Below are 24,773 nucleotides of genomic sequence, written 5' to 3'. Positions count from 1 at the left end.
CCGTTCACCCCTTCCCCCCCCTCCATTCACTCCTTCTCCCTCATGCACCTCTCTCTCCCATTGACCTCTGTTCCCCTCCCTGTTCACCTCCTTTCTCCTATGCATCAAGTTCCCACATGAACCAATTTCCACACCCCACTCAGGTCTTACTCAGGTTTAGCCTCCTAAAAATAATAAATGGTGTGCTCCTGTTATTGTATTCTGAGCAGCATCACAGGAGCTCTGCTAGAAATAGACATGAGGATGCAACAGTGTTGGACAAACAATGTAATGGCCTGACAGCTGATCTACAATAGATGGGGACATTATTGCCAGTAACCAAGCCCATGGTGGAAATATCATTGATATGTGATCTAAATGTAAAAGCTGTTAACACAGTTGGCTGGTTTGTGTTATTGTCAGTAATTAAGGTGAAATCGAATTGGGCCATTGAGCATCTGGAGAAGGGTGCTGTTCGTCTCTGGTTGCAGGTTGAGAGTTTATCACCAGCTGCACAGTTACGGTTCATCTTTAATGAGAAGGAAGTTTCAAGCACTCCGGTAAGTTTTGTTTCATAGTTTCAATCCACAATATTTTACTTGTAATTTCATTTTCCTGTGACTTTTCACTCTTAGCTCTGATAAATCATTATTTTATAAGCAAATCCACACCTTTACCTGCAATACTTCATTTAAATATTTCACTACGATATACTTTGATATAGCTTTAATTATTAAAAACAGTCACCTTCTTTCTTATTAAATACTTATTCATGTTTCTGTCAATTGTTGAAGAATTGTTCCTGGAAATGTTGACACTTATGATCTCCAAGCTGCCTTTGCAGGGATGTGATCCCAACACCAACAACTTGCATTGAATGCACCAAAATGTATTTTCACCTGTCATTTCCCAACCCGTTTGAATTAAACTCTCAGGGGGTTTTTCATTTCCAGCATGAGAGCCATTAAAGCTCTCTAGATGCTGGACTGAATTTTCCAGGCAGACATGGTCCATGGCTTAATCAATCACTCCACTAGTAACGTTACCTTCCGGCAAGATGGATGGGTTTGGATTCACTGCTCCTTATCTCCCCCTCGCTTGAGACTGACTGGGTCGACTCTGCAACTTGAGGCTCACTAGTGCTCACTGTCAGAGTCACTACTGGTCCCTGGCAGCACAGTGAGGAATGACAGCCATGAGCATTCAGAGTGCAACATACCTCCAGAACTGCAATGTAACTGTGTCAATACTCTGCATCTGTGTATCATGTTAAATACCAGAGGCTGTTTAGACAGAGTCCAGTCAGATATTTTATCAGTTAAAGTTTCATTTCAGCTCACATGCCACATCTTTGACACTTATAGATATGTTTAATCCACCTGTTCGTGTGTTTTGACACACTGCTGTAGGAGGTGGTTCTTGAAGCTAGGCCACATGGTTCAGAGGTAAGGACATTACCACTGCCCCACAAGAGCACCTCCTCCATTTATATACATCCAGTCAAGTACTTCCATTAATTAACATCGCCATCACCTATTCCTTTTGGTCCTGGCATCCCTGCCAGACCCAACTAAATGATAACACTGGAGCTCTGCCTGTAATTGCACATCATCTATTTTGATCAACTGAATGGACTGAGTATTCTGGGAGTGAATTAATGCAACCCTATAGAGCTACAAGCTCCCAGCTTGTTTGTAATAGCGGCTGAGAGATAGGCAATGAATCTGAGAGGCTGCTGGCCATTCCAGGAGGGCTAGCATCTCCAGAGCAGATACTGAAAAAGGCATTTGGTTTGAGATAGAGAGGCAGAGAATTTAAAGGGAAAATTCCAGGGTTTAAGAAGCAGGCAGTTTAACACATAGCCAGTGGTGGGATGATACTGAATGGTCAACAGATCAGTATTGCTGGAGTGAAGACATCTTGTTAGATCTTAGGGCTGAAGGAGTTTATAAAGGTAGAGTGAAGTCATGGAGACATCAGAAATGTGGATGAGATTTTCAAATTCACGGCATTTCTTAACTGGGGGCCAATGTAGGTCAGTGAGCACAAGTTGATTCCTGAGACTAGCCTTTTCATGTTAGATTATTTCATGAATTGATTCGAATTTGTAAATTTAGCATAGAAGAGTTCAATTCCTGCTGTGTTTTGGGATCATGAGGGTGATAGTATCTGATGGTCATATTACTGGACAAGCAAGCCTGGAGCCTGGACAAGTGCTCAAAATCCCACGGCAGCTTCCAAGAAATTTAAGTTCAATTGACAAAACACATCTGGAATTTAAAAACTAGCAATAATGACCACGGGTTTGGATTCTCATTTTTAAAAAAATAAGTCACTGGATCCCTAATTTTCTTAATTAGTCATGTCTACATGACTCTTTACTGGGAAGTGACTCACCACTTCCACATGCATAGGGCAGTTAGGGATGAGCAATGAATATTGATCTAGCCACATCACATGAATGGTTTTTTTAAAGTGTTGATGGGTCAGCTGACCTCAGATGTAAATGAAGAAATTGAACTGATGTTCCTGTCATGATCATTCTGACAGCTGGATCAGGGTCAAGGACTCTCCATGTGTAAATAAAGGGTGACTTGGTGATGGGATATTGGCCTCTGCTCTTATTTCAGTTCCTTCCTAATCCTGATATCAATCCAGCAGCTGCTTCTCCCAGTGTGCAGTGGGTTTAGAGCAGAGACCGGATTGGGCCCAGCACTCTCATTTCAACATTGGTCAAGTGAAGGCTGACACACAGAACGGTAACCTCGTGAGAATCAACTTGGTTACAAGACAGAAAGGGATGTAAATTGGCAAAAATGGAAATAATTACAATCAAAAATACCAAGAGGGATTGAAGGTGTGCTGTAGATAAACAATGTTTACAGCTACACGCAACTCAACAAGAGACTATTGTGGTTTTTGTAGCTGCTAACACATACAAGTAATAGAAGACATTTAATAAAAATGATGTAAAGTTTGTAATTCAGAGAAAAGATCTGAAATTGACAGCTTCATAAACATTAATGGTCCTTTTGGCAAATCAAGAGTGCTCTCAGTCCCTAGTTTCAGAATACGTCTGAATTCCTGAACCTAAGAGTAGCCATGAATATGGGCTATAATTGTCTGTAGCAGAGCATTTACTGTCATCCACTTTGAGAGAGACTTGACCGTGTATGTTTAGGCTTTATGTTTTACCTGGGAAATTGCTCTGAGGGTGAGCTAATGACAATATACTGAAGAGTAGAGGCCATTGAGGTGCTGGATACAACTGTATATCTGTTTATCTAATCAGTTTGAGGAATTGTGAAATAGACATGGCTAGGGTTGAGTAATAGGAAATGTAAATTCACAGTGAACAAAAAGATAAAAAAAGAGGAAGTGAAAGATTGGAGTGTGAAAAGGAAATGATAAAAACTGGACTCTTTTCTTCACAGACTCACAAGATCAATTTTGATAAAGCCAATGGGATCATAGAAATGATCATTCAGAAGTTTTCTGATGAAGATGAAGGCTCCTACACTGCCCAGCTACAGGATGGAAAAGCCAAGGGTCAGTTCACATTGGTGCTGATTGATGAAAGTAAGTTAAATTCACTTGAATGTATTCTTGAATTACACTGTTGTTTTATATCCAGAAAGCTAATGGAGTCACTCAGCCAAGAGCAGGTTGAATTGACGTGTCATTAACACAAACTCAATGAGACAATCCCACATTGTATTGTTCCCAGATACTGAGTTTGAGAGCATTTGTTCCCATTTAACTTGGAGCTAAGCTTCAAATTCATGCCCTGCTCCTGAGCAAACCACTTATAGCTCCACAATGTTCTTCATCCTCCCCACCCTCGCATTTTCCGTAACTGTCACCTTTTATTACTTTTCATAACCTGGACAGGATGAAATTAGAGGTATTCTACATGGGTTTTTAGATGATTTGAAGCTTGACCTCCTATGTTAGAGGAGAAAGTGAGGTCTGCAGATGCTGGAGATCAAAGTTGAAACTTTATTGCTGGAACAGCACAGCAGGTCAGGCAGCATCCAGGGAACAGGAGATTCGACGTTTCGGGCACAGGCCGAAGGATCTTCCTGAAGAAGGGCCTGTGCCCGAAACGTCGAATCTCCTGTTCCCTGGATGCTGCCTGACCTGCTGTGCTGTTCCAGCAATAAAGTTTCAACTCCTATGTTAGGCCCATTCCCCGTCTACTCACATAATACTCCCATTCTCCATTCTCCCATTCATTTATGAACTCCAGGTCTGTTTTAAAATTCCCCAGAAGGCCTTGTTCATCCTACTTTAGTAATCTCCTCTAACTCTGTGACTTACCCTGAATTCTTACAACTCTGGAATCTTGTGGAATTCCCTCTCTTTGCCCTCCCAGATGAAACCTGGATCTCTCTCCCTAACAATTCCATCTTTCTACTCATCATTACAAAGTTTCTCAAAATATATGCGTTCAATTGTGTTCCTTAATTGAGCAATTCTTTTGCACGGGGCACCTTGTTTCAGATGTTTACTGTAATGAAGGCCATAATTGGGAGTTGTTGAAAAAACAGTAAAAATACAAGCTTTCCAAACTTTATTTTTACTTGGTGAATACGGCAAATAAATGTGTTTCCTTTTTGTTCTTTATTAAAATGCAGCATTTAATTGGTGTTTGGAAATAGAGAGTAAAGTACACAGACTGGTTCAATCTATTCTTGTGTTTTCCAATTAAAAGTAAGAGTAGCGCTGTCCATCAGATGGATAAGTAAATGTGTATGAGCACCACGGGAGTAATGACCCTCTGGTTAAAGTTCCAACTAGAGAATGGCAAATGCTAAAACTAAAGCACCAGAATTGGATTGGTGCAAATTTTAGGAACATAGGGTCAGGAGAATAGCATTAGGCCATTTAGCCTGTCCAGCATGCTGCACCATTTAATACAATCAATACTGACCAAACACTTCCATGCCTTTTACTCACTCAACCTCAACCCTTTGCACTATTCGTAATCCTTTGCACTATTCGTAATCAGAAATCCACCAACTTCTAACTTACTCAAAAGACTAAGCTTCCACCAATTCACAACCCTCTGCGTGCAAGTCTTTTCGGAAAGAAAGGAGCAAGTTAGCTACAGAAAGCACAGGAACTGTAAAGTGTGAAAGGAGGGAACATGATGGATAGAACCAGCCTAACTCCCAATATTGAGAAATCATGAAGGACCATGTGAGCACCTAGCCTCAGAAGCCTGCTCTCTCACACAGTTTAATTCACTGATAAGATTAGTGATTGACACACAAACCCTGTCAGCATTCAAATTTAGATTAGACTGGTGAGAGAAAGGAAACATGATAAGTTAATATGAACTATTTACACATATGGAGAATATACACTGACATAGATGCACAATAGCTTGATTTTGAAGTTGTAACTTTATAACAAAAAAGTCAGCTTGATATTGATGAAATATTAATAAATGGATTTTTTAAACTGACGAGTAGGTTCACAAATCATGTACCTACAGTCTGGCTTTGGAAAGTAGTGAAAGCATTAGCCTAGTGAGTAAAACTCAGTTGCTTAATAAATTCAAGGTGATTACCATCTTTAAAAGTTAGTCCAAATTTTCAGGACAGTATTTTCACATCCCAGTGATAAGGAGTCTTCTCAAGAAGATACTGGATACCAATCAGAATACAACTCCCCACCTTCACTCACCAGGAATTAGGCTTCAAATATCTCACTGGGGGTTAGGGATCAACTCTCTGCTAAAAGCATATACTGGCTCATCAATTAAAAGGCACTTAAATAGAACTTAAACATGTAAAATACATGCTTTTCTGTGTCTGATTTTTTCAGAGTTCAGAGATACTTTATCGCAGTCTGATTTCCAGAGGAATGAATGGGAAAGAAAACAAGGTAACTAAGTCCAAAATGTCACTAACCTTATTTGTGTGGTTACATTGCAGGTGAAGGGCCTTTGCACAAAGCCATTGGCCCTGGTTTAGTTACTAATTTACAGTTTCATGTTGCAGCTTTATCCTTGCATCACAGGCATGCTTCGGAACTGGCTGTATTGTAGCCAGTTTTGTTTTGCAGCCGAATGATATAATATCCACTTTTACTAAATTAAACCAACCGAAAGGAAGGATGTTTCCTCCCCATATTTGGCAATGAACCGGAGAGAATTCACAAAATAAGAAACTTACTCAGCATTTAGATCATTACAGGTTCTAGAGCAAATAATAGATATTTGTTTTGCACATGGAATATAAGAGTCAAATGAAAAGCTAGTGGAATTACAACCTTCATGTTCACAGTCTTAAACTGTCTTTCCTTCATGGGTATAAATTTATTAAAATTGACCATTCTTTACCTTAATGCACTAATTCCACACATCCAACCACACTTATTGAAGACTTAGTTTGTAATCTAACACTTTGTTATCCTTACTCTGTTCTATATGATGTGTATGGTTAGATTTTCTGTTGCTGAGATTGTCATTATTTTACATTATCACAGAATGCTGCATTTTAATGATCAAATCAGTGGCATTATAATGTTGGCTTTCACATGAAGAAACATCTCAAGACATTTCATAAACAAATAAAATAATTTTGTGAAGGTTCTTTTCAACCCATAAGCAGAAAAATGGTTCTTTAGACACATTTTCCCACAGTGAAACCTTGACACTTCACTATGATGAATTATTTTATTACCTCAATTTTAATTGTGTTTGATGTTCAAATTTATTCAATCAAAATTTTAGGGCCTTATTTTGAGAAGTACTTGCGCTGGGAAGTGACTGAAGAATGTGATCTTCTTCTCACCTGTAAGGTATGGACCTATTCTGTCAGAATGAATTGCTTATTTTCAGTAATCTTTCGTGGGGTGTGGGTATTACTGCCAAGGGCAACATTTGGGGAGTGGGTCAGGTACTCAAGGGAGGCGGTGGGCTGGTGGTATTATCACTGGACTGTTAATCCAGACACCCTGGGAGCTTTCCTGGGGAGGAAACTGCCATTCCTACCTGGTCTGGCCTACATGTGACTCCAGACCCACAGCAATGTGGTTGAGTGTTAACTGCCCCCTGAGTAATTACGGATGGGTAATAAATGCTGCCTAGCCAGCAACACCCTCATCATGTGACTGAAGTTTTGTTTTAAAGTTGCCCATCGCTAATTACTCTTGAGATCAAAGGTGGAAAATAAACACTTAGGCGTATATGAGTTTTCAGAAGGACAAGCAGGAAAGAAACAGTGGTGTTGTGACTTTGTTAGTATAAGATGTAATAAATATGATAGCAAGAAATGTTCTTGGATTGGAAAATGTGGAATCCACATGAGCAGGGATAAGAGTTAACAAAGGAAGGATAGCCCGGGTTGGACTGCTCTATAGGACTCCGATCAGTTTCTATACAGTAGGGCAGAGAATAAATCAGATGATAATCAAGGCATGTATTAAAAAAAAGAATATAGCAAACTCTGTTTTAACCAGCACCTATGAACTTGGTAAATTGGCAAAAAATATATACCTGAAATACGGGAACAAAGGTTGGAACCATCCCCACCTCCACCCTCCTTCACCTGGCTGAGCTCATTCTCACCATCAAATACTTCTTATTTAACTCCTCTCACTGTCTCCAGGTCAAAGAGTTGACCATAGGTACTCCCATAGGCCCAATGTCTCTTTGTGGAGTACATGGAACGTTCCTTGTTCCAGTCCCATCCTGGCCCCCACCGAGCGTAAAAGGTACAGTTAATAAAATTGCAGATGACACAAAATTGGAGGTGTAGTAGACATCGAAGAGGGTTACCTCCGATTACAACAGGATCTTGACCAGATGGGCCAATGGGCTGAGAAGTAGCAGATGGAGTTTAATTCAGATAAATGCAAGATGCTGCATTGTGGGAAAGCAAATCTTAGCAGAAAGTATATTCTTAATGGTAAAGTCCTAGGGAGTGTAACTGAACAAAGAGACCTTGAAGTGCAGGTTCATAGCTCCTTGAAAGTGGAGTTGCAGGTAGATAGGATAGTGAAGAAGATGTTTGGTATGCTTTCTTTTATTGATCAGAGTATTGAGTACAGGAGTTGGGAAGTCATGTTGCGGCTGTACAAGACATTGGTTAGGCCACTGTTGGAATATTGCGTGCAGTTCTGGTCTCCTTCCTATTGGAAAGATGTTGTGAAACTTGAAAGGGTTCAGAAAAGATTTGCAGGGATGTTGCCATGGTTGGAGGATTTGAGCTACAGGGGGAGGCTAAACAGGCTGGGGCTGTTTTCCCTGGAGCATCAGAGGCTGAGGGTTGACCTTAGAGGTTTACAAAATTATGAGGGGCATGGATAGAATAAATAGATAAAGTCTTTTCCCTGGTGGGGGGGAGTCCAGAACTAGAGGGCATAGGTTTAGGGTGAGAGGAGAAAGATATAAAAGAGACCTAAGGGACAACTTTTTCACACAGAGGGTGGTACGTGTATGGAATGAGCTGCCAGAGGAAGTGGTGGAGGATGGTACAATTAAGAGGCATTTGGATGGGTATATGAATAGGAAGGGTTTGGAGGGATATGGGCCGGGTGCTGGCAGGTGGGACTAGATTGGGTTGGGATATCTGGTTGGCCTGGACAGGTTGGACCGAAGGGTGTGTTTCCGTGCTGTACATCTCTGACTCTATGACTCTACAACTCTTTCTCCAATATATCGATGATGTCATCAGCACTGCTTCCCTCTCTCGTCCTGATTTAGAAAAGTTAATCAATTTTGCTTCCAATTTCCACTCCGCCCTCACTTTCACGTGATCCATCTCTGACCCCTCCTTTTCATTCCCCAACATCACTGTTTACATTTCTGGGCACAAACTGGCCACTAATATCCACTATAAACCCTTCGACTCACATAACCACCTGGACTGTACATCCTTGCACCCTGTTTCACTCTCCCAGTTCTTCTGTCTCCATCACAAAACATTCCAGTGAGGCCAACTTCGACAAAGGAGCCTCTGAAATGTCCACCTTCTTCCTCAACTGAGGATTCCCCAGCACCATTGATGAAGGAGACACTCGGCCGGGTCTGACCCATCTCCCACACTTCCACCCTCACCCTCTCTCTTCCATCTCGCAACAGCAGTAGGGCCCCCCCCTTGTCCTTACCTACCATCCCTCCAGCATCAACATCCAGAGGATCATCAGCTGCCATTTCCGCCACCTCCCTCGTCCATCTTCTGCAGGGAGTGTTCCCTCTGGGACACCCTGGCCCACTCTTCCTTCACTCCCAACACTAACTACCCCCACCCCCCATCCCACAGCTCCATGGCACCTTCCCTTCAAGTGCTGAAGGTGTAACACCTGCCCATTTACCCTCCCCTCCCGAGTATCCAAGGGCCCAAATACACCTTCCAGGTGAAGCAGCACTTTCCCTGCACTCACCATAATCCAGTCTACTGCATTCACTGCTCACATTGTGATCTCCTCTACATTGGGGAAGCCAAGTGTAGACTGGGTGACTGCTTCACAGAACATCCATGTTCTGTCTGCAATAAAGACCCTGAGCTTCCAGTTGCCTGCCCCTTTAACACACCACCCTGTTCCCTGGTCAATATCTCTGTCTCAGGCTTGCTGCAGTGCTCCAGTGAAGCTCTGCACAAGCTGGAAGAACAACACCTCATTTTCCACTTGGGGACCCCACAGCCTCTGCACTCAATATTGAGTTCAATAACTTTACAGCCTGAACTCTCCAGTGCCCTGGCCCCCAATCCCACACATCAGGCCTCGTTATCACATAGTCTGCTGATACACAGTACCCATTCTTAGCCATTGACAGTATCCATTAACAGCTGTTCACCTTCCTAGCCAGATCATTATCCACTCCTTTGTCTGTTCACCTGTCCTTCTCTCTCTTTGGGCTCTATTCCCACCTATCGTTTACTCCTCCCCCCCTCCCCCCACTGTGTCATCTGCATATAAACCAACATTTCCTTAGCTACCATCAGCACTGAGGAAGGGCCACTGGATCCGAAACATTAACTTTTCACAGATGCTGCCAGACCTGCTGAGCTTTTCCAGCAATTTCTGCTTTTGCATTATTACTTAAGTGATTTATGCTGTAAATGAAGGATACAAGTGGTGTATATACACCCTGCATTATATTTCTATTACTTAGTGTGTTTTTTTAACATTGATTTGTTTTGCACTTCTTAAGCACTTTATGCATATAATCATGTAATTTGTGCCGCCCATGTAGCACCTCAGTCCTGGAGGAATGCTGTCTTGTTTTTACTGTATCAGTTATATATGGTGGAAATGACAAATAAAGCTACTCTTGACTTAATTAAGTGTACCTCTTGATCAACCAGAGTATTAGGTCAATCAGCAACCTCCTGGTCTCACAGGTGCCCATTAATAAAAAAATTATTGTACATTAGTAATTGGTACTTTAATCTTCATATAGATTCAGGTAGCCAGATTAGAAGAGGTAGTAAGGAGGAAAAGTTCATAGTGTATATTTGGGACAGTTTCCTTGAGCTATATGTTCTGGATCCAACCGGGAATTAGGTTATTTCAGTCTGATGACATGAAATGAGGCAAGTTTAACAAAATATCTCAGAAGGATTCCCCAGGAAACAGTGACTACAAGATGGTTGAATTTAGCATTCTGTTTGAGAGTGAGAAACTTGGCCAAAAAAAACTGTGGTGAAATTAAATAAAGGCAATTGCAAATGAATAAAGGCAGAGCTGGCTGGAGTGGCCGGAAAAAGGAGTTCAACAAAATTGACAGTTATGGGGCAATGACAGATTTTCAGAAAATAGTTCATAGCTCAAAGCAGATACATATTCCAGAATTCTAGAATGGGATAATCCAATCATAGTTAACCAAGGAAGTTAAGGATAGCATCAGATTAAAAGAAAAATCAGATTAGTGATAAACCAGAGAATTGGGTAAGTTTTAGAAACCAACAAATGATAATTACAAAAGAAGGAGAGAATCAAGGTTTATAAAATCATAAGGGGCATGGATAGGGCAAATAGACAAGGTTTTTTCCCTGGATTGAGAGAGTCCAGTCCTAGAGGGCATAGGTTAAGGGTAAGAGGGGAAAGATTTAAAAGGGCCCTAAGGGGCAACTTTTCACAGAGGATGGTACACGTATGGAATGAGTTGCCAGAGGATGTGGTGGAGGCTGGTATAATTACAACATTTAAGAGGCATCTGGATGACTATATGAAAGGAAGGGTTTGGAGGGATACGGGGCAAGTGCTGGCAAATGGGACTAGATTAACTTAGGATATCTGGTCATCACAGACGACTTGGACTGAAGAGTCTGTTTCCATGCTGTACAGCTCCATGACTCTCTGATTCTAGCAAATAATATCAAAATGGATAGTCAGAGCTTCTTTAAATATACACAAAGGCTAGAGCGAATAATGACCCCTTAGAGATTGAGGCTTGATAAATAAAAATGGGGAACAAGGAAATGGCAAAGGACTTGAATAAATAATTTGCTCAAGTTCACAGTAGATGACACTAACAGCATTCCAAGAATATGAAATAATCAAGGGGCAAAAGGGAGGAGGAAATACATACAATAACAATTATTGGAGAAAAAGGTACTAGATAAACTAATAGGGCTAAAGTCCAATAAATCCCCTGGACCTGCTGGGATATGTCCTGGGATATTAAATGAAGAGGCTACAAATATAATGAATGCACTTGGCAGTAACCTTCCAGGAGTCCTTATATTCTGGAAAAGTCCCAGAGGATTGGGGAAACTGCCCAGTGTAACACCATTTTTTAAAAAGGGAAGGACACAAAACCTGATAAATATAGGACAGTTAGCTTAACTTCAGACAGTGGGAAAATGTTAGAATCTATTATAAAGGATGTAACATAACTGCGCATTTAGAAATACGTGATATGATCCAGTGGAGGAAGCTTCCCAATTGGGTGTTTGGATTCTGTAAAGAGATAACAAGCAGGATACATAAAGGGGAAGTAACAAATGTGATAGATTGTGATTTCAAAAAGGTGTTCGATAATGTATCACATATTAGACTTATTAATAAGACAAAAACACATGGTGTTGGACACAGGAATGGACCATTAACCAATGAATGGAAGACAGAAAGTTAGCAAAGGGCAGCATTTTCAGAATGGTAATCTGTAACTAGTGGAGTGCCACAGGGATCAGTACTGGGACCATCATTATTATACAGACAGATTACGTGCAAGGCAAAATCTTGGCAGATGGAATATAATGTGGAAAAATATAAACTTATGCACTTAGACTGGAAGAAAAGAAGAATGAGAGGAGACCTTTTCGATATATGTAAGATTATTAGACAGAGTAACTGCTGTGATTTGCTTTGGAGTGTCTAGGGCCAGAGGCATAATCTCAAAGGAGTCACAAATTTAGGACTGAGATGAGGAGGAATTTCTTCTCACAAAGGGTAATGAATCTCTGCAGAGGTTGGGTCATTATGAATACTCAAGGTTAGAATAGACAGAACTTTTATCAGTTATGGAATAGAGGGAAAAAGTCACGAAGCAGACTTGAGGATTATCAGACCAACCATGATCTCATTGAATGGAAGAGTAGACTCAATGGACTGAATAGCCTTAACCTACTCCAAACTCTAATGAAATGAATAACTCACTGAGCTATTTTAGAAGGCAGATAACAGTCAAACACTTTGCTGTGGATCTGGAATTGTATGGAGGCCAGGTTATATCAGGATGGCAAATTTCCTTCTCTGAATGCAATTAGTGGATTTTTACAACAACTACTGAAGTTAACTTTTAAACCAGATTTTGAATAAGTTGAATTTAAATATCACCCCAATGTCCATGATGGAATTTTAACCCCGTCCCCAGAGCATCAGTTCGAACCTTTAGATTACTAACCTTGTGATATTTCCCCAACACCACCACATTCCCTGCTCCGTTCATGGCTTCATTTATATGTAAAACCAGAAAATCAGAAGATCTAGGAACAGAATTAGGTCATTTGGTCCATCAATTAGGCCTTGCCTTTCAATGATGACTGATATGTTTCTTAATCCCATTCTCCTGCTTTCTCTCTGTAATCTTTGGTCCCTTTACTAATCATCATTTATTGTAGCATAACATAAAACTAAAAAGTGAGGAGTACCCGAACAATGACTCAATTTTTAATTCTTGTTTTACTCTGTGTTCATTAAACAGGTGGCAAACACTAAGACGCAGACCAGTATTGAGTGGTGCAAAGATGGAAAAGAAATCTCAAATGTGACATATGATCCTCAGACTGGTCTCAGTTCCCTTTCAATCTCACAGGTAACGTTTGGCTGCTCTTCATTCCTGGGTCTATCAAATACATTAAAATTCTCATTGTGTGTTCTCTGCTCAACAGTCCCAATCATGAAGTTTATCTGAAAAGCATGTGAAAATTATACAATAGTGCAAGAGTTAATGCTGACTAGTGTTCCAACTTCAAAGTTTTTGTGTCATTTAGAATCATTGAGTCAAACAGTATGGGAACAGACCCTTTGGCCCAACTCCTCCATGCCATCCCGGTTTCCCAAACTGAACTCATCTTATTTGCCTGTGTTTATCCTATATCCCTCTAAACCTTTCCTCTCTGTGTACCTGTCCAAATGTCTTTTAAATGTTGGAATTGTACTCACCACTACTACTTTCTGTGGTTGCATATACATTCCATGTACATATCGCAATCTGTGTGAAAAAGTTAACCCTCCGGTCCCTTTTAAATCTTTCCACTCTCACGTTAAAATCATGCCTTCTAGTTTTGAACTCCCCTACACTGGGGAATAGATCTTTCCTATTCACTTTATCTTGTCCCTTATGATTTTATAAATCTTTAAGGTCACCCTTCAGCCTCCTACACTCCAGAGAAACAAGTCCCAGCCTATCCAGCCTCTCCTTATAAATCAAACCCTCCAGTCTCGGTAACATCCCTGTAAATCTTTATGGCAACCTTTCCAGTTTAATAACACTGAAAACAACAAATGTTGGCGATCATTGCAGATCAGACAGCATCCATGGAGAGTCTAGATGAGTCTTCATCAGCAGTAATTTGTTCCTTAAGTTTAATAACATCCTTCTTATAGCAGAGTGACCAGAATTATACACAGTATGCCAAACATGACCTCTGCAATGCCTTGTACAATTGTAACATGTCATCCCAACTCTTTCACTCAATGCTCTGACCAATTGAAGGCAAGCAGTCTGGCAGTTAGTCACCATATTGTTCTGCCATTCTCACATTTTGATCACTTAATCTGAATTTACAATATCCTTTCTCCCCCAGCACTCCAACCATACGCCCCCCCCCCCCCCCCCCACCATTCCATAAATGCTGCTCCCCTCCACATTTCACTTCAGTTCTGATGAAGAGTCATCTAGACTCAAAATGTTAGCTTGCTCTTTCTCCATGCATGCTGCCTGACCCGCTGTGATCTCCAGCATTTGTTCTCAGTTCAGATTCCAGCATCTGCAGTCATTTGCTCCTGCCTTCTTCCCCACCCTGTCTACCTGTGACTTCACTTTCAAGGAACAATGTATCTGCACCACTAGGTATCTCTGTTTGACAGCACTCCTCAGGGCCTAGCATTAACTAGCCAAGTCCTGCCCTGGTTTGTCTTATCAAAATACAATAGCACGTATTTATCTAATTTAAACTTCATCTGCCATTCCTCGCCCATAAGCCCAGTTGATCAAGATTCCATTGTACCCTTTGATAACATTCTCCACTGTCCACTTTGCCACTAATTTCAGTGTCATCCACAAACGTACTCACCACGCCTCCTATATTTTCATCCAAATGGGTTATGTAAATGATGAACAACAGTGGACAGTTTCTTAGCCTAGGTTTCATTGTAAAACAGCTTGTGTTAGTCCGAGTGATTAATGTTTAATTTTCTGTTATAAAAGTGAATTAATGAACTGAGAGTCAGAGAAAGTAGGACCAGTTTTAATAAAAAGCCAGTGGCTCCTTCTGAGATCTATGTGCAAACATAGACAACTTCTTTTTATAAGTTTGCAAATGATTTATTCAAAATATTCCCATTATTTCCCACTGAGGAACAGAATACACAACAGCTCAGGCAGCATCGCTGGAGTGTGCTAATATTTTAGGTCAATGACCTTTTATAAGATTCTCCTGAAAGGTCTGTTATTATCAACGTGAAACATTCACTTTCTCTGCCTGCACAACTGCTGACTGACCTGCTGATTATTTCCAGCCTTTATGTTTTGAATGCAGGTTTCCAACATTCACCGCATTTTGTTTTGTTTTGTTCCAGCCATACACGGTGTTCTGCACCTCAATGCGACATTTTGGAGAGTTACCTTTTGCTAGACCTCTCTATCTGTCACATACAAATAGAAGGTTTTCCCATCCGTAGAAAGATCCCTTCTCCCCACCCCAGTTACAAAGGTTTCCTCAGGATGCTATTTGGAAGCTGATGGTGGGTCCGCAGAGTCCCACGAGTTGTTGGTCGGATTGTCCACAGAGACTGAAGGTCTTGTAGCAGCCTCCTCATATATTGAGCAGCCTCTTATGTCTCTTAATGGCTTAGAACATAGAACATAAACATAGAACATTACAGCACAGTCAGACCCTTTGGCCCTTGATGTTGCACCGACCTGTGGAACCAATCTGAAGCCCACCTAACCTGCACTATTCCATTTTCATCCATATGTTTATCAAAGGGCTTTCCACTGCCTCTTCCATTGCTACATGCGCATTTCCAATTCAGCACCACCAAGACTTCCCACTGTTGCTCACAGTAATCCAACAGAAATGACCAACTCCAGAGGATGAGATGAGGTTAGGGCAAATCCAGAGCAGTGGGCAGGAATCCCAAAGAGGGCAATCTCTGTGCAGAGATCCCATTGTGTTTTCATTTGATTTTCACAGAATCACTTTTCTTCCAGGTCTCTAGGAAGGATGAAGGAGTTTATAAAGCAGTGGTGGCAGATGAAAGGGGACGAGATTCTAGTGTTCTTGAATTGCTCAATCAAGGTATGAATGTTTTGTTTTAATTAAAATGTGGAATTATTTAGAGACAAATTACCTTTAAGGTTATTTAGGAAATGGGCATCAAGTGGCAACCAGTCTGTGAAGAAATAAGAAAGCAAGTGACTCATCATCACATTGTGCTTCAATATTGAAGGATTGCAGCCAACTGAGGAAATGTAATACTTCCTGTACTGGCTGCACTGCCCAGTGTCAACCAGCTGACCTGTAATAAACACTTGCCTATTGATGTGATGCTGAGTAGCATCCATTTGTTTAATGAAAGTGTCTATGGGAAAGTGCTTCAGTGCCCATGGGTACTAGTCACCATAGTAACAGTGGAGTCACATGGCACTACAGACATCACAGGTCTGGCAGTCAGTGTAAGAATGTAACAGCAACACAGCAACAACGTACATTTATATAACGCCTTTAACAGGTTTAAATGTCCCAAGGCAATTCACAAGAGCTGTTACAGACAAATCTTGGCATCAGGACACATGAAGTATTAAGAAAGGTGATCAGGCCCTTGGTTAAGGATGTTTAAGAAGAATCTTGAAAAATAGTGGAGAATTGAGAAAGGAGATTGCTCCCCAGAAACCGGATGAAAGTCAAATTGAATATATAGTTGTCTATTGATTCCCCAAATACTCAATCAATATGGAGAACAGCAATAATCATCAAATCTAATTCTCTAGAGTAATTTATATGCAAGATTGCAACAGACGTGTAATAATGCATGAAATACTGAAAGGAATGTTTTTATTCATTCACAGGATGAGGGCATTGGTGGCAACACCAACCTTTATTGCCTACCTCTAATTGCCTTTGACAAGGTGATAGTGAGCCATTCTCTTAAAGCCCTGCAGTCAATATGCTGTAGGTACACCCAGTGCTGATAGGGAGGCAGTTCCAGGATTTTGACCTGATGTGCATGAACAGTGATAAACTGTAGTTGCAAATCAGGATGCTAGGTTACTTGGAAAGGAACTTTCAGTTTGTGATGTTCCCATGTGCCTGCTGCCCTTGTCCTTCTGTTTTGTAAGAGTCCTAGGTTTGCAAGCCATACAAGTTGGTCCTGTTGAAGAACTCTTACAAGTTGCTACAGTATAACTTGAAGATGTCTATTAATGTAAAAAGATTTGCATTAGATTGTAGAGTGGAATGGTTTCGATGAGTAATTAGTGCGAGCTCTGAGTTCTGTCAGGAGAAATTTTCCTGTGACTAAGTTAATCTGTTAATTAGAGCAATTTATTCCTCCATAGATAGAATTTTTTACAGTGCAGAATTATGGCTGGATAAATTTCTGTTACATTTTATTTTAATTGCAAATGTATGAGATGTAACTGCATAATAAAAAGTCAAGAGTATTAGGCAGAAAAATGTTTGTAAAAATTCTTGATTATCTAATACTTTCTAATTCATAACAATTGAATCATTTCCGTTACTAATCAGTCAATCTCAATAACTGAGCGTTCAGAACTATCCCATAACTGGTAGTGTGTGGTTGTAGAGTATGGTGTCTGGTTAGTTAAGATGATAAGCACATGGTGTGAAGAATACCATGGTTGTGTTTTTAATCCTCCTACTTGCTAACATTTCTGGTTTTCACAATGGTTCTTACTTCTTGCGAGGTCTTGTAGCCACGTGGTAGTGTCCCTATCTGTGATTTAGAAGACCCGGATTCATGTCACACCTGAGGTGTGAGGTGTGTGATAACATCTTTGAACAAGTTGATTACAAAATATTGACAATGGAATGACAGAGACTGCTCATCCTACACTGCAGGAAGAGCACCTACTGTTAGCTCAGCATAGAGTATTTGGTTTGACTGTGTTAATGCAGTGTGACCGAGTTTGTGGTATATGACCAAGATCTGTAATGTTGTGTGAGGTGGGGAATGTGTTAAAAGTTCTTCCACTGATGATGAAGCAAAAACAGAGTGATAAGATTGCAAAAGTAGGGCAAGGCAGATTTAGATACAATAACTTGAATTTTGAGTTTGATGTAGTGATAATGAGAATCAGCAAGACGGGGGTGAAAATGTTTATGGAATCCTGCCAATTCAGTTGTTTTCAAGAAGGTGTTTGGATGGGCAATAAATGCTGGCCTTGACAGTGTTATTCTTCGAATTAACTAAACTAAATGGAGAAGATGGATGTCAATAATGGGATTCTGGATGAGGTGGGGTTTATCGAGGGTGGGCTTGAAGTCAGGAAGGAAGACAAGCCAAGACGATGGCCTCAACTCCCTTGGTGACCAGGTGGGATGGAGAAGATCCATATTTCTAAGCTGGGGTTAGGCAGTTCTTGATGATCTAGCTGTGTAGTTCAGCTTGATGTCAAACAAGATAGCAAATTTATGCTCTACAGTCTTATGCAGGCATCTGGGAGGTACGGAACTAAGATGTGAGCGTGCTGAACTGGATAGTTTCAATCTTGTTACTATCAAGTTCCCAGAAGTTCTGACTCATCCACAAGATGTTGTTAAGACGTTGGGAAGGACAGCAACAGTTAGAAGTCAAGGGTGGCGATGCACACGTAAAACGGTGCATCCTTAGTTTAAAAACATAGTCCAACTGCATGCCTGCAAATTATTTCACCCAAGGTTGAATAAATAATCATAGAATCCCTACAGTGTGGAAACAGGCCATTTGGCCCAACAACTCCACACTGTCCCTCCAATGAGTTTCCACCCAGACCCATTCCCCTACCCTATTACTCTATATTTCCCCTGACTAATGCACCTAATCCACACATCCCTGAACACTGGGCAATTTAGCATGGCCAATTCACTTAACCTGCACATCTTTGGACTGTGGGAGGGGACCAGAGCACCAGATCCATGCACACTTGGGGAGAATGTGCAAACTCCACACAGACAGCAGTCCGAGGCTGGAATTAAACCTGGGTCCTGGCACTGCAAGGCAGCTGTGCTGACCACTGAGCCACTGTGCTGGCCAATAACAAGAAGAACCTTAGATAAACTAAAGGTCAGAGAGTGAGGAGAGGTCACTGCCAGAAATAGGATTTCTGAACTCAGTGGAGGCAGGTCATAGCAGTGAGCATGGAAGGAAACATTGGAAGTGGCTGGTCCTACAGACCAGCCCAGAAGAGCTGGGCCACCCTTGTCAAACAGGATGTTGTTGCTCACTTTGTTCAGCGATGTGTCAGTGCCCCAGGTGAGTTGGAAGACAGACTCTTTTCTTTATTGCTAGGTCAGCATTCATTGCCCATTCCTATTTGCCCAAAGGGCAATTGAGAGTCAACTACATTGCTGTGGGTCTGGAGTCACATGTAGGCCAGACCAGGTAAAGACAGCAATTTCCTCCCTAAAGGGTACTAGTGCCCTAGTTTTTTTCCTGACAATTATCAATGGTCATCATTAGACTCTTAAGTCCAGATTTTTATCGAATTCAAATTCCACAATGTGTTGTTGTGGGAATCCCACCAAGACCCCAGAACATTACCTGGGTCTCCAGATTAACAGCCTAGCAATAATACCACTAGACCATTGCCCTCATTGGAGAGGGGCGATTGGAGAGAAAGAAACAAATTGGTCGGCTATGGTATATTCCAGAGCTTCAAAAATCAGGGCCGATTTGGAGAGAGACCCGTTGTAACTGAGAGGTGACTTTGTCTAGAAGGAAGTTGTGGAGAAAGTGAGGACTGCTGATGCTGGAGGTTAGAGTCAAGAGTGTGGTGCTGGAAAAGCACAGCAGGTCAGGCAGCATCCAAGGAGCAGAAGAATCGATGTTTTGGGCAAGAGCCCTTCATCAGGAAGGCAGTTGTGAAAACTTTGAGAGGCTGGAGAAGACTCCTTGAGGACAGGGAGCAGTTAAACAAACACATTGAGATTTCTGAAACATTTCTGATGAATACAAAGCAGCATTTGATTTTTTTAAAAAATCAACATTACTACCAGCAAACTATGTTACCAATATGCTAATTACCATAATGGCATTTGCTATATTCTAATCTGCTATAAATCAGGAGAAGTTTCTTTGTTTTGATGGTGTGTTTGCTTTACTGCAGCATTTGATGACATTCTCAAGGAAGTCTGCAGAACTGGTGGTAAGTAACTCTATTTGGTGGCAAGTTTACAATTTAATTCCTGTTGAAGTTTCCATCGTATACAAGTTTTGAAAATAAACTTGACCTTCAAAAGTAGGTATTTTCGTTTCTGACGAAGGTCATTGGACACAACATTCACTCTGTTTCTCTTTGTTTTTTTTTTGGCCTTGACCGCACGTTGTTTACAGAGTTAAATATTAAAGGGTGGCCGGTTTAAAGGTATTGTCCAATATCTCACCATAGCTTTGGCAAAGGATTGGCGAAAACACCAGAGAAACAGCACAAAAAGTAATTTAATGAAATAAAACGAACTGCAAATGCTGAAGGTCTGAAACAAAGGTGGAAATTGCTGGAGAAACTCAGCAGGTCTGGCTGTATCTGGATAGAAAGCAGAGTCACTGTTGTGGGTCCAGTCACCCTTTTTCAGAACTAAACAATATTTCCACTGTTTCTATAGTGTTTCACCAATCTCTCCAGTGTGAGAGCTCCCTCAGAAATTCAGATGTAAAGTTATCCATTATACTTGTCACTTTTCTGGTGTGCTATTTCAGTACAGGTTAGCGAGCGGTTAATTTTCTGAGGTGCTTCCTGCATTGCTCAATTCTAGCAATGATACTTCCATTGATCTGGTTGTTTGGAAGTATCCAATGCATAAACATGCATTTAAACATCCAGAGAAAATCCTGTCAAAGAACCTTCATTAGGAGATAAACTAAAGACTATTCGTCTGAATTGCTGTTGCATGGATTTGCAATTTAATCTTCTGCTTGAAATTGTTTGTACTTGATCATTAATTTTGGCCATCAGAATGAAATAAAAGCAAAATACCATATGAGGGATTTTGAATGGACCAGTCGATTGACACACCACTTGGGGTACCTGCAGTGTTAGGTTCTCCTGAAATTGAAATGAGTTTAAAGAAAACCAACCCATCATATCTCGTATATTTCTTTAGGACTCTTGTGGCGTGAGCTGGGAGGTCTGGGTTCAAACCCTACCTACTCCAGAGCTGCACAATGACATCTCTGAACAAGTTGATTGAAGCATCTACCCTGTAGGTCTCTGGTCAGCTCATATTTCTTATCAAACCAAGGTCAGCTCTCTCGAGATATGGAGTGACATTCGGGAGCAGGTTTCTTCCCCTCCTGAGCCCAGGAATGCTGAGGTTGATTGTAGGGATTCGGCAATTGTTGCAGCTGGGAAGGTAAATGGAATGTTGGCCTGTATTTCAAAGGGAATTGAGTATAAAAATAGGGATGTCTTGCTAAGATGATGCAAAGCACTAGTCAGACCACAGCTGGAGTAGATTAGATTCCCTAAAGTATAGAAACAGGCCCTTTGGCCCAACAAGTCCACACCGACCCTCCAAAGAGTAACCCACCCAGACCCCTTCCCCTATCCTATATTTATCCCTGACTAATGCACTTAACACAAAGGGCAATTTAGCTTGGCCAATTCGCCTGACATGCACATCTTTGGATTGTGGACGGAAACACACACAAAAACGGGGAGAATATGCAAACTCCACACACAGTCACCTGAGGCAGGAATCAAACCTGGACCCCTGGTGCTGTGAGGCAGCAGTGCTAACCACTGACCCACCGTGCCACCCATTAATGTCATAGTGGGGTTTGAATCCATGTTCTCAGGGTATTAACATAGACTAGTTACATTACTGTCACACCACCTCCTTCCAACATTCCCAGAAGAAGGACCAACCTTTTAAACCTTCCTTGATCAGAGTAGCCTCTTGGTTCTAGATTAAGTATTGTACATCACTTTTCAGAGCTTCTATAACCTTTATTCTTTTTATGATACGAAGGCCAGAGCAGTACATGGTTCATTCTGTGTCCGAACTAAGGTTGGGTACACAGTGAACATAGCTTTTCTGGTGAAATAGCAGTGAAGTTTTCTCAGAATGTGAAAGATGAAGTTCTCATTAGTTCAGTGACTTCTAATTGTTTGCAGACTAAAGAAAATTGACCAGAGCATGGCCTGGAGACGCTAAGGATCACTGACCGAAACCTTTACATTTCTGCATTTAACCACACATATTCAGACTCAGTTTCACAAAGTGAATGTCTGTTGGCATTGATGGTTTCATCATTATTATTACCGTGATACCTAAGCTAATGGAAACCTTATAAGGAGCCAGAGAGATGTAATTTTATTGCTGTTGGGTATCACTAACGTATTTGTAACAACACTGTCCAGCATACTGATTTATTTCTGCAATGAGTTCATGTTAAAATTTCTATTAATACCCAGTGTTTGCCATTCAAGGTGCACTGGACTTAATCAAAGGTTTGTTTAGTTGTATTTTCTCCTATCCACAGGCTTTTCAGCTTCAGCATTGAAAGTACAGGGCACAACTGAAGGAATAAAGCTATATTCTTTAACAAAGTGTAACATGGAATTTATGAAAAAGACCTGGTATTTAAAGTAAGTAAAATGCTTTAAATAGATTTCAGAAAGTATTAAAAGGTAAAACTTCTGACATTTGGCAAATTGGCTACTGTTCTTTGATAGTGATCACAAATGATGTGAGTGAAATATTCAAGTAATTCAACAGAATATTTGATCAAATTCTCTTTGTTTCTGCGATGTGTGAGTGCACCTGTGCAGGATGAGACAGTCTATATAAATATCAACAGTTGTTCCCTTGGTACAATCACCTGTTCCTGGCTTATGAACCTCTCATAAAATATGGCCCAAAACAGCCCTGCTACTGCTGACACTCCAGATCTGTTTAAAATGATGGAATTCTGACATAATAATTAAAAACCACACACTCTTTTCAGTGAAAAAAGCCTGGAGTCTCATGAAAGAAGGAGAATGGGATTTGATAATGAACACATTTGGCTGCAGATCTTCAATCCAACTGAAGCAGACAAAGGGAAGTATACCCTGGATCTGTTTGATGGTAAAGAGACACATAAACGCATCCTTAACTTATCAGAACAAGGTATGAAACTGTGATTTTAAGTACATTCCTTCATTTCTTTTTTAAATGTTTGAGATGCATTATACCATTATTGTTTAGCATTTAATTCTTGAGACCTGATTTGTTGGATTATCTTTCAGTATTTAGTGAAGCAATAACAGAACATCAAAGACTAAAGTAAGTTTCTCTTTCAACAATTCCTTTCATGTATTTACATTTCAAAGTAATTTCCCATCTAATTGTGGTAGTAACATATAGAAACATAGAAGATAGCAACAGGAGTAGGCCATTCAACCCCTCATGCCTGCTCCACCATTCAATATGATCATGGCTGATCATCAAGCTCAACACTCTAATCCCACCCTCTCCCCATATCACTTCATCTCTTTAACCACAAGAGCTGAATCAACCTCCTTCTTGAAAACACATAATGTTTTGGCCTCAGCTGCTTTCTGTGGCAGTGAATTCCAGAAGCCCACCACTCTGGGTGAAGAAATGTCTCCTCATCTCAGTCCTAAAAGGTTTACATCTTATCCTTAAACTATGATCCCTGGTCTGACCTCTACCAGTGGGAAATTCTTCCTGCATCTAACCTCCCTAGTTTAGTTAGAATTTGATAGGTTTTAATGAGATTCCACCCTCATTCTTCTAAACTCCAGTGATAAAATCCTAACCAACTCAATCTCTTCTCATACATTAGCCCTACCATCCCAGGAATCCATTTGGTAAACCTTTGCTACACTCCCTCAGTAGCAAAAGCATCCTTCCTCAGATAAGGAGATCAAAACTGTACACAGTATTCCAGGTGTGCCCTCACCAATGTCCTGTTCCTGTACTCACATCCTCTCGCTATGAAGGCCAACATACACTTAGCTTTCTTTACCGCCTGCTGCACCTGCATGCTTGCTTTCAGCAACTGTTGCACGAGGGCACTCCGGTCTTGTTAAACTTTTCCCTCTCTCAATTTATAGCCATTCAAATAATAATCTGTCTTTCCGTTTTGCTACTAAAGTGAATACATTTATCCAGGATCTGCCGTGCATTTGCCCAATCACACAGCCTGTCCAAATCACACTGCAACATCTCTGCATCCTCCTCACAGCTCACCCTCTCACCCAGCTTTGTGTCACCTGCATAGTTTGAAATATTACATTTAGTTCCCTCATTTAAATTATTAACATATATTGTCAATAGATGGGGTCCGAGTACTGATCCTTGTGGTGCTCCACTAGTCACTTGCTGTCATTCAGAAAAAGACCTAATTATGCCTACTTTTTATTTCCTGTCTGCTAACTAACTTTCTATCTACTTCAATATACTACTACCAGACCCATGTGCTTTAATTTTACATTAAATCTCTCTGTTCCTGTTTTATCCACCTCTCAAACACACATGGTGCAAACCAATTTCTAAAGCATGGCTTTCAAACATATGATTTCAAATATCATAGTTCTATTAACAAGTTGTTAATTACAGAACTGTTAAAAGAAATTCTCCAGGATTGCAAAATATAATCTGCCTTGAACGCTTTTAGTGAAGTTGTAACTGTGTCATGCTGTTATATCCCAGCCACTAATTAGAAAGATAAAGCCTGATAAGTATTGCATTTTTTAAAAAAATCACTTAGATTTATATAGCACCTTTCACAACTTCAAGATGCCCTGTAGTAAGTTATACCTAATGAAACAATGAAGCAATGTAGTATAGCCACTGTAGTAGGTGAAACAAAGCAGTAATTGATGTGAGCACAGAAAGCTCACAACCAGTATGTGATAAAGACCCTACATCTGTTTTACA

General features: G+C 40.7%; 1 protein-coding gene across 4 annotated transcripts in view; it reads left to right on the top strand.

Moving 5' to 3' along the window:
* The window catches only part of myom3 (myomesin 3), a 108,450-nt gene that overhangs the window by 72,343 nt on the left and 11,334 nt on the right, over nt 1-24,773 (top strand). For all 4 annotated transcript variants that reach the window (XM_043717220.1, XM_043717219.1, XM_043717218.1 and 1 more), the window contains 10 exons: nt 403-539; nt 3,414-3,558; nt 5,812-5,871; nt 6,722-6,789; nt 13,145-13,255; nt 15,878-15,965; nt 19,994-20,032; nt 22,369-22,474; nt 22,834-22,997; nt 23,117-23,153. In XM_043717220.1, coding sequence (XP_043573155.1) covers nt 403-539; nt 3,414-3,558; nt 5,812-5,871; nt 6,722-6,789; nt 13,145-13,255; nt 15,878-15,965; nt 19,994-20,032; nt 22,369-22,474; nt 22,834-22,997; nt 23,117-23,153 — 955 coding nt within the window. The remainder of the gene's footprint in view (nt 1-402; nt 540-3,413; nt 3,559-5,811; nt 5,872-6,721; nt 6,790-13,144; nt 13,256-15,877; nt 15,966-19,993; nt 20,033-22,368; nt 22,475-22,833; nt 22,998-23,116; nt 23,154-24,773) is intronic.

This window comes from Chiloscyllium plagiosum, chromosome 27 (genome assembly GCF_004010195.1).
Source record: "Chiloscyllium plagiosum isolate BGI_BamShark_2017 chromosome 27, ASM401019v2, whole genome shotgun sequence".
Taxonomy (NCBI): Eukaryota; Metazoa; Chordata; class Chondrichthyes; order Orectolobiformes; family Hemiscylliidae; genus Chiloscyllium; species Chiloscyllium plagiosum.
The sequence above is the reverse complement of the archived record's forward strand: the minus strand, read 5'-3'. Positions and strand labels throughout refer to the sequence as shown.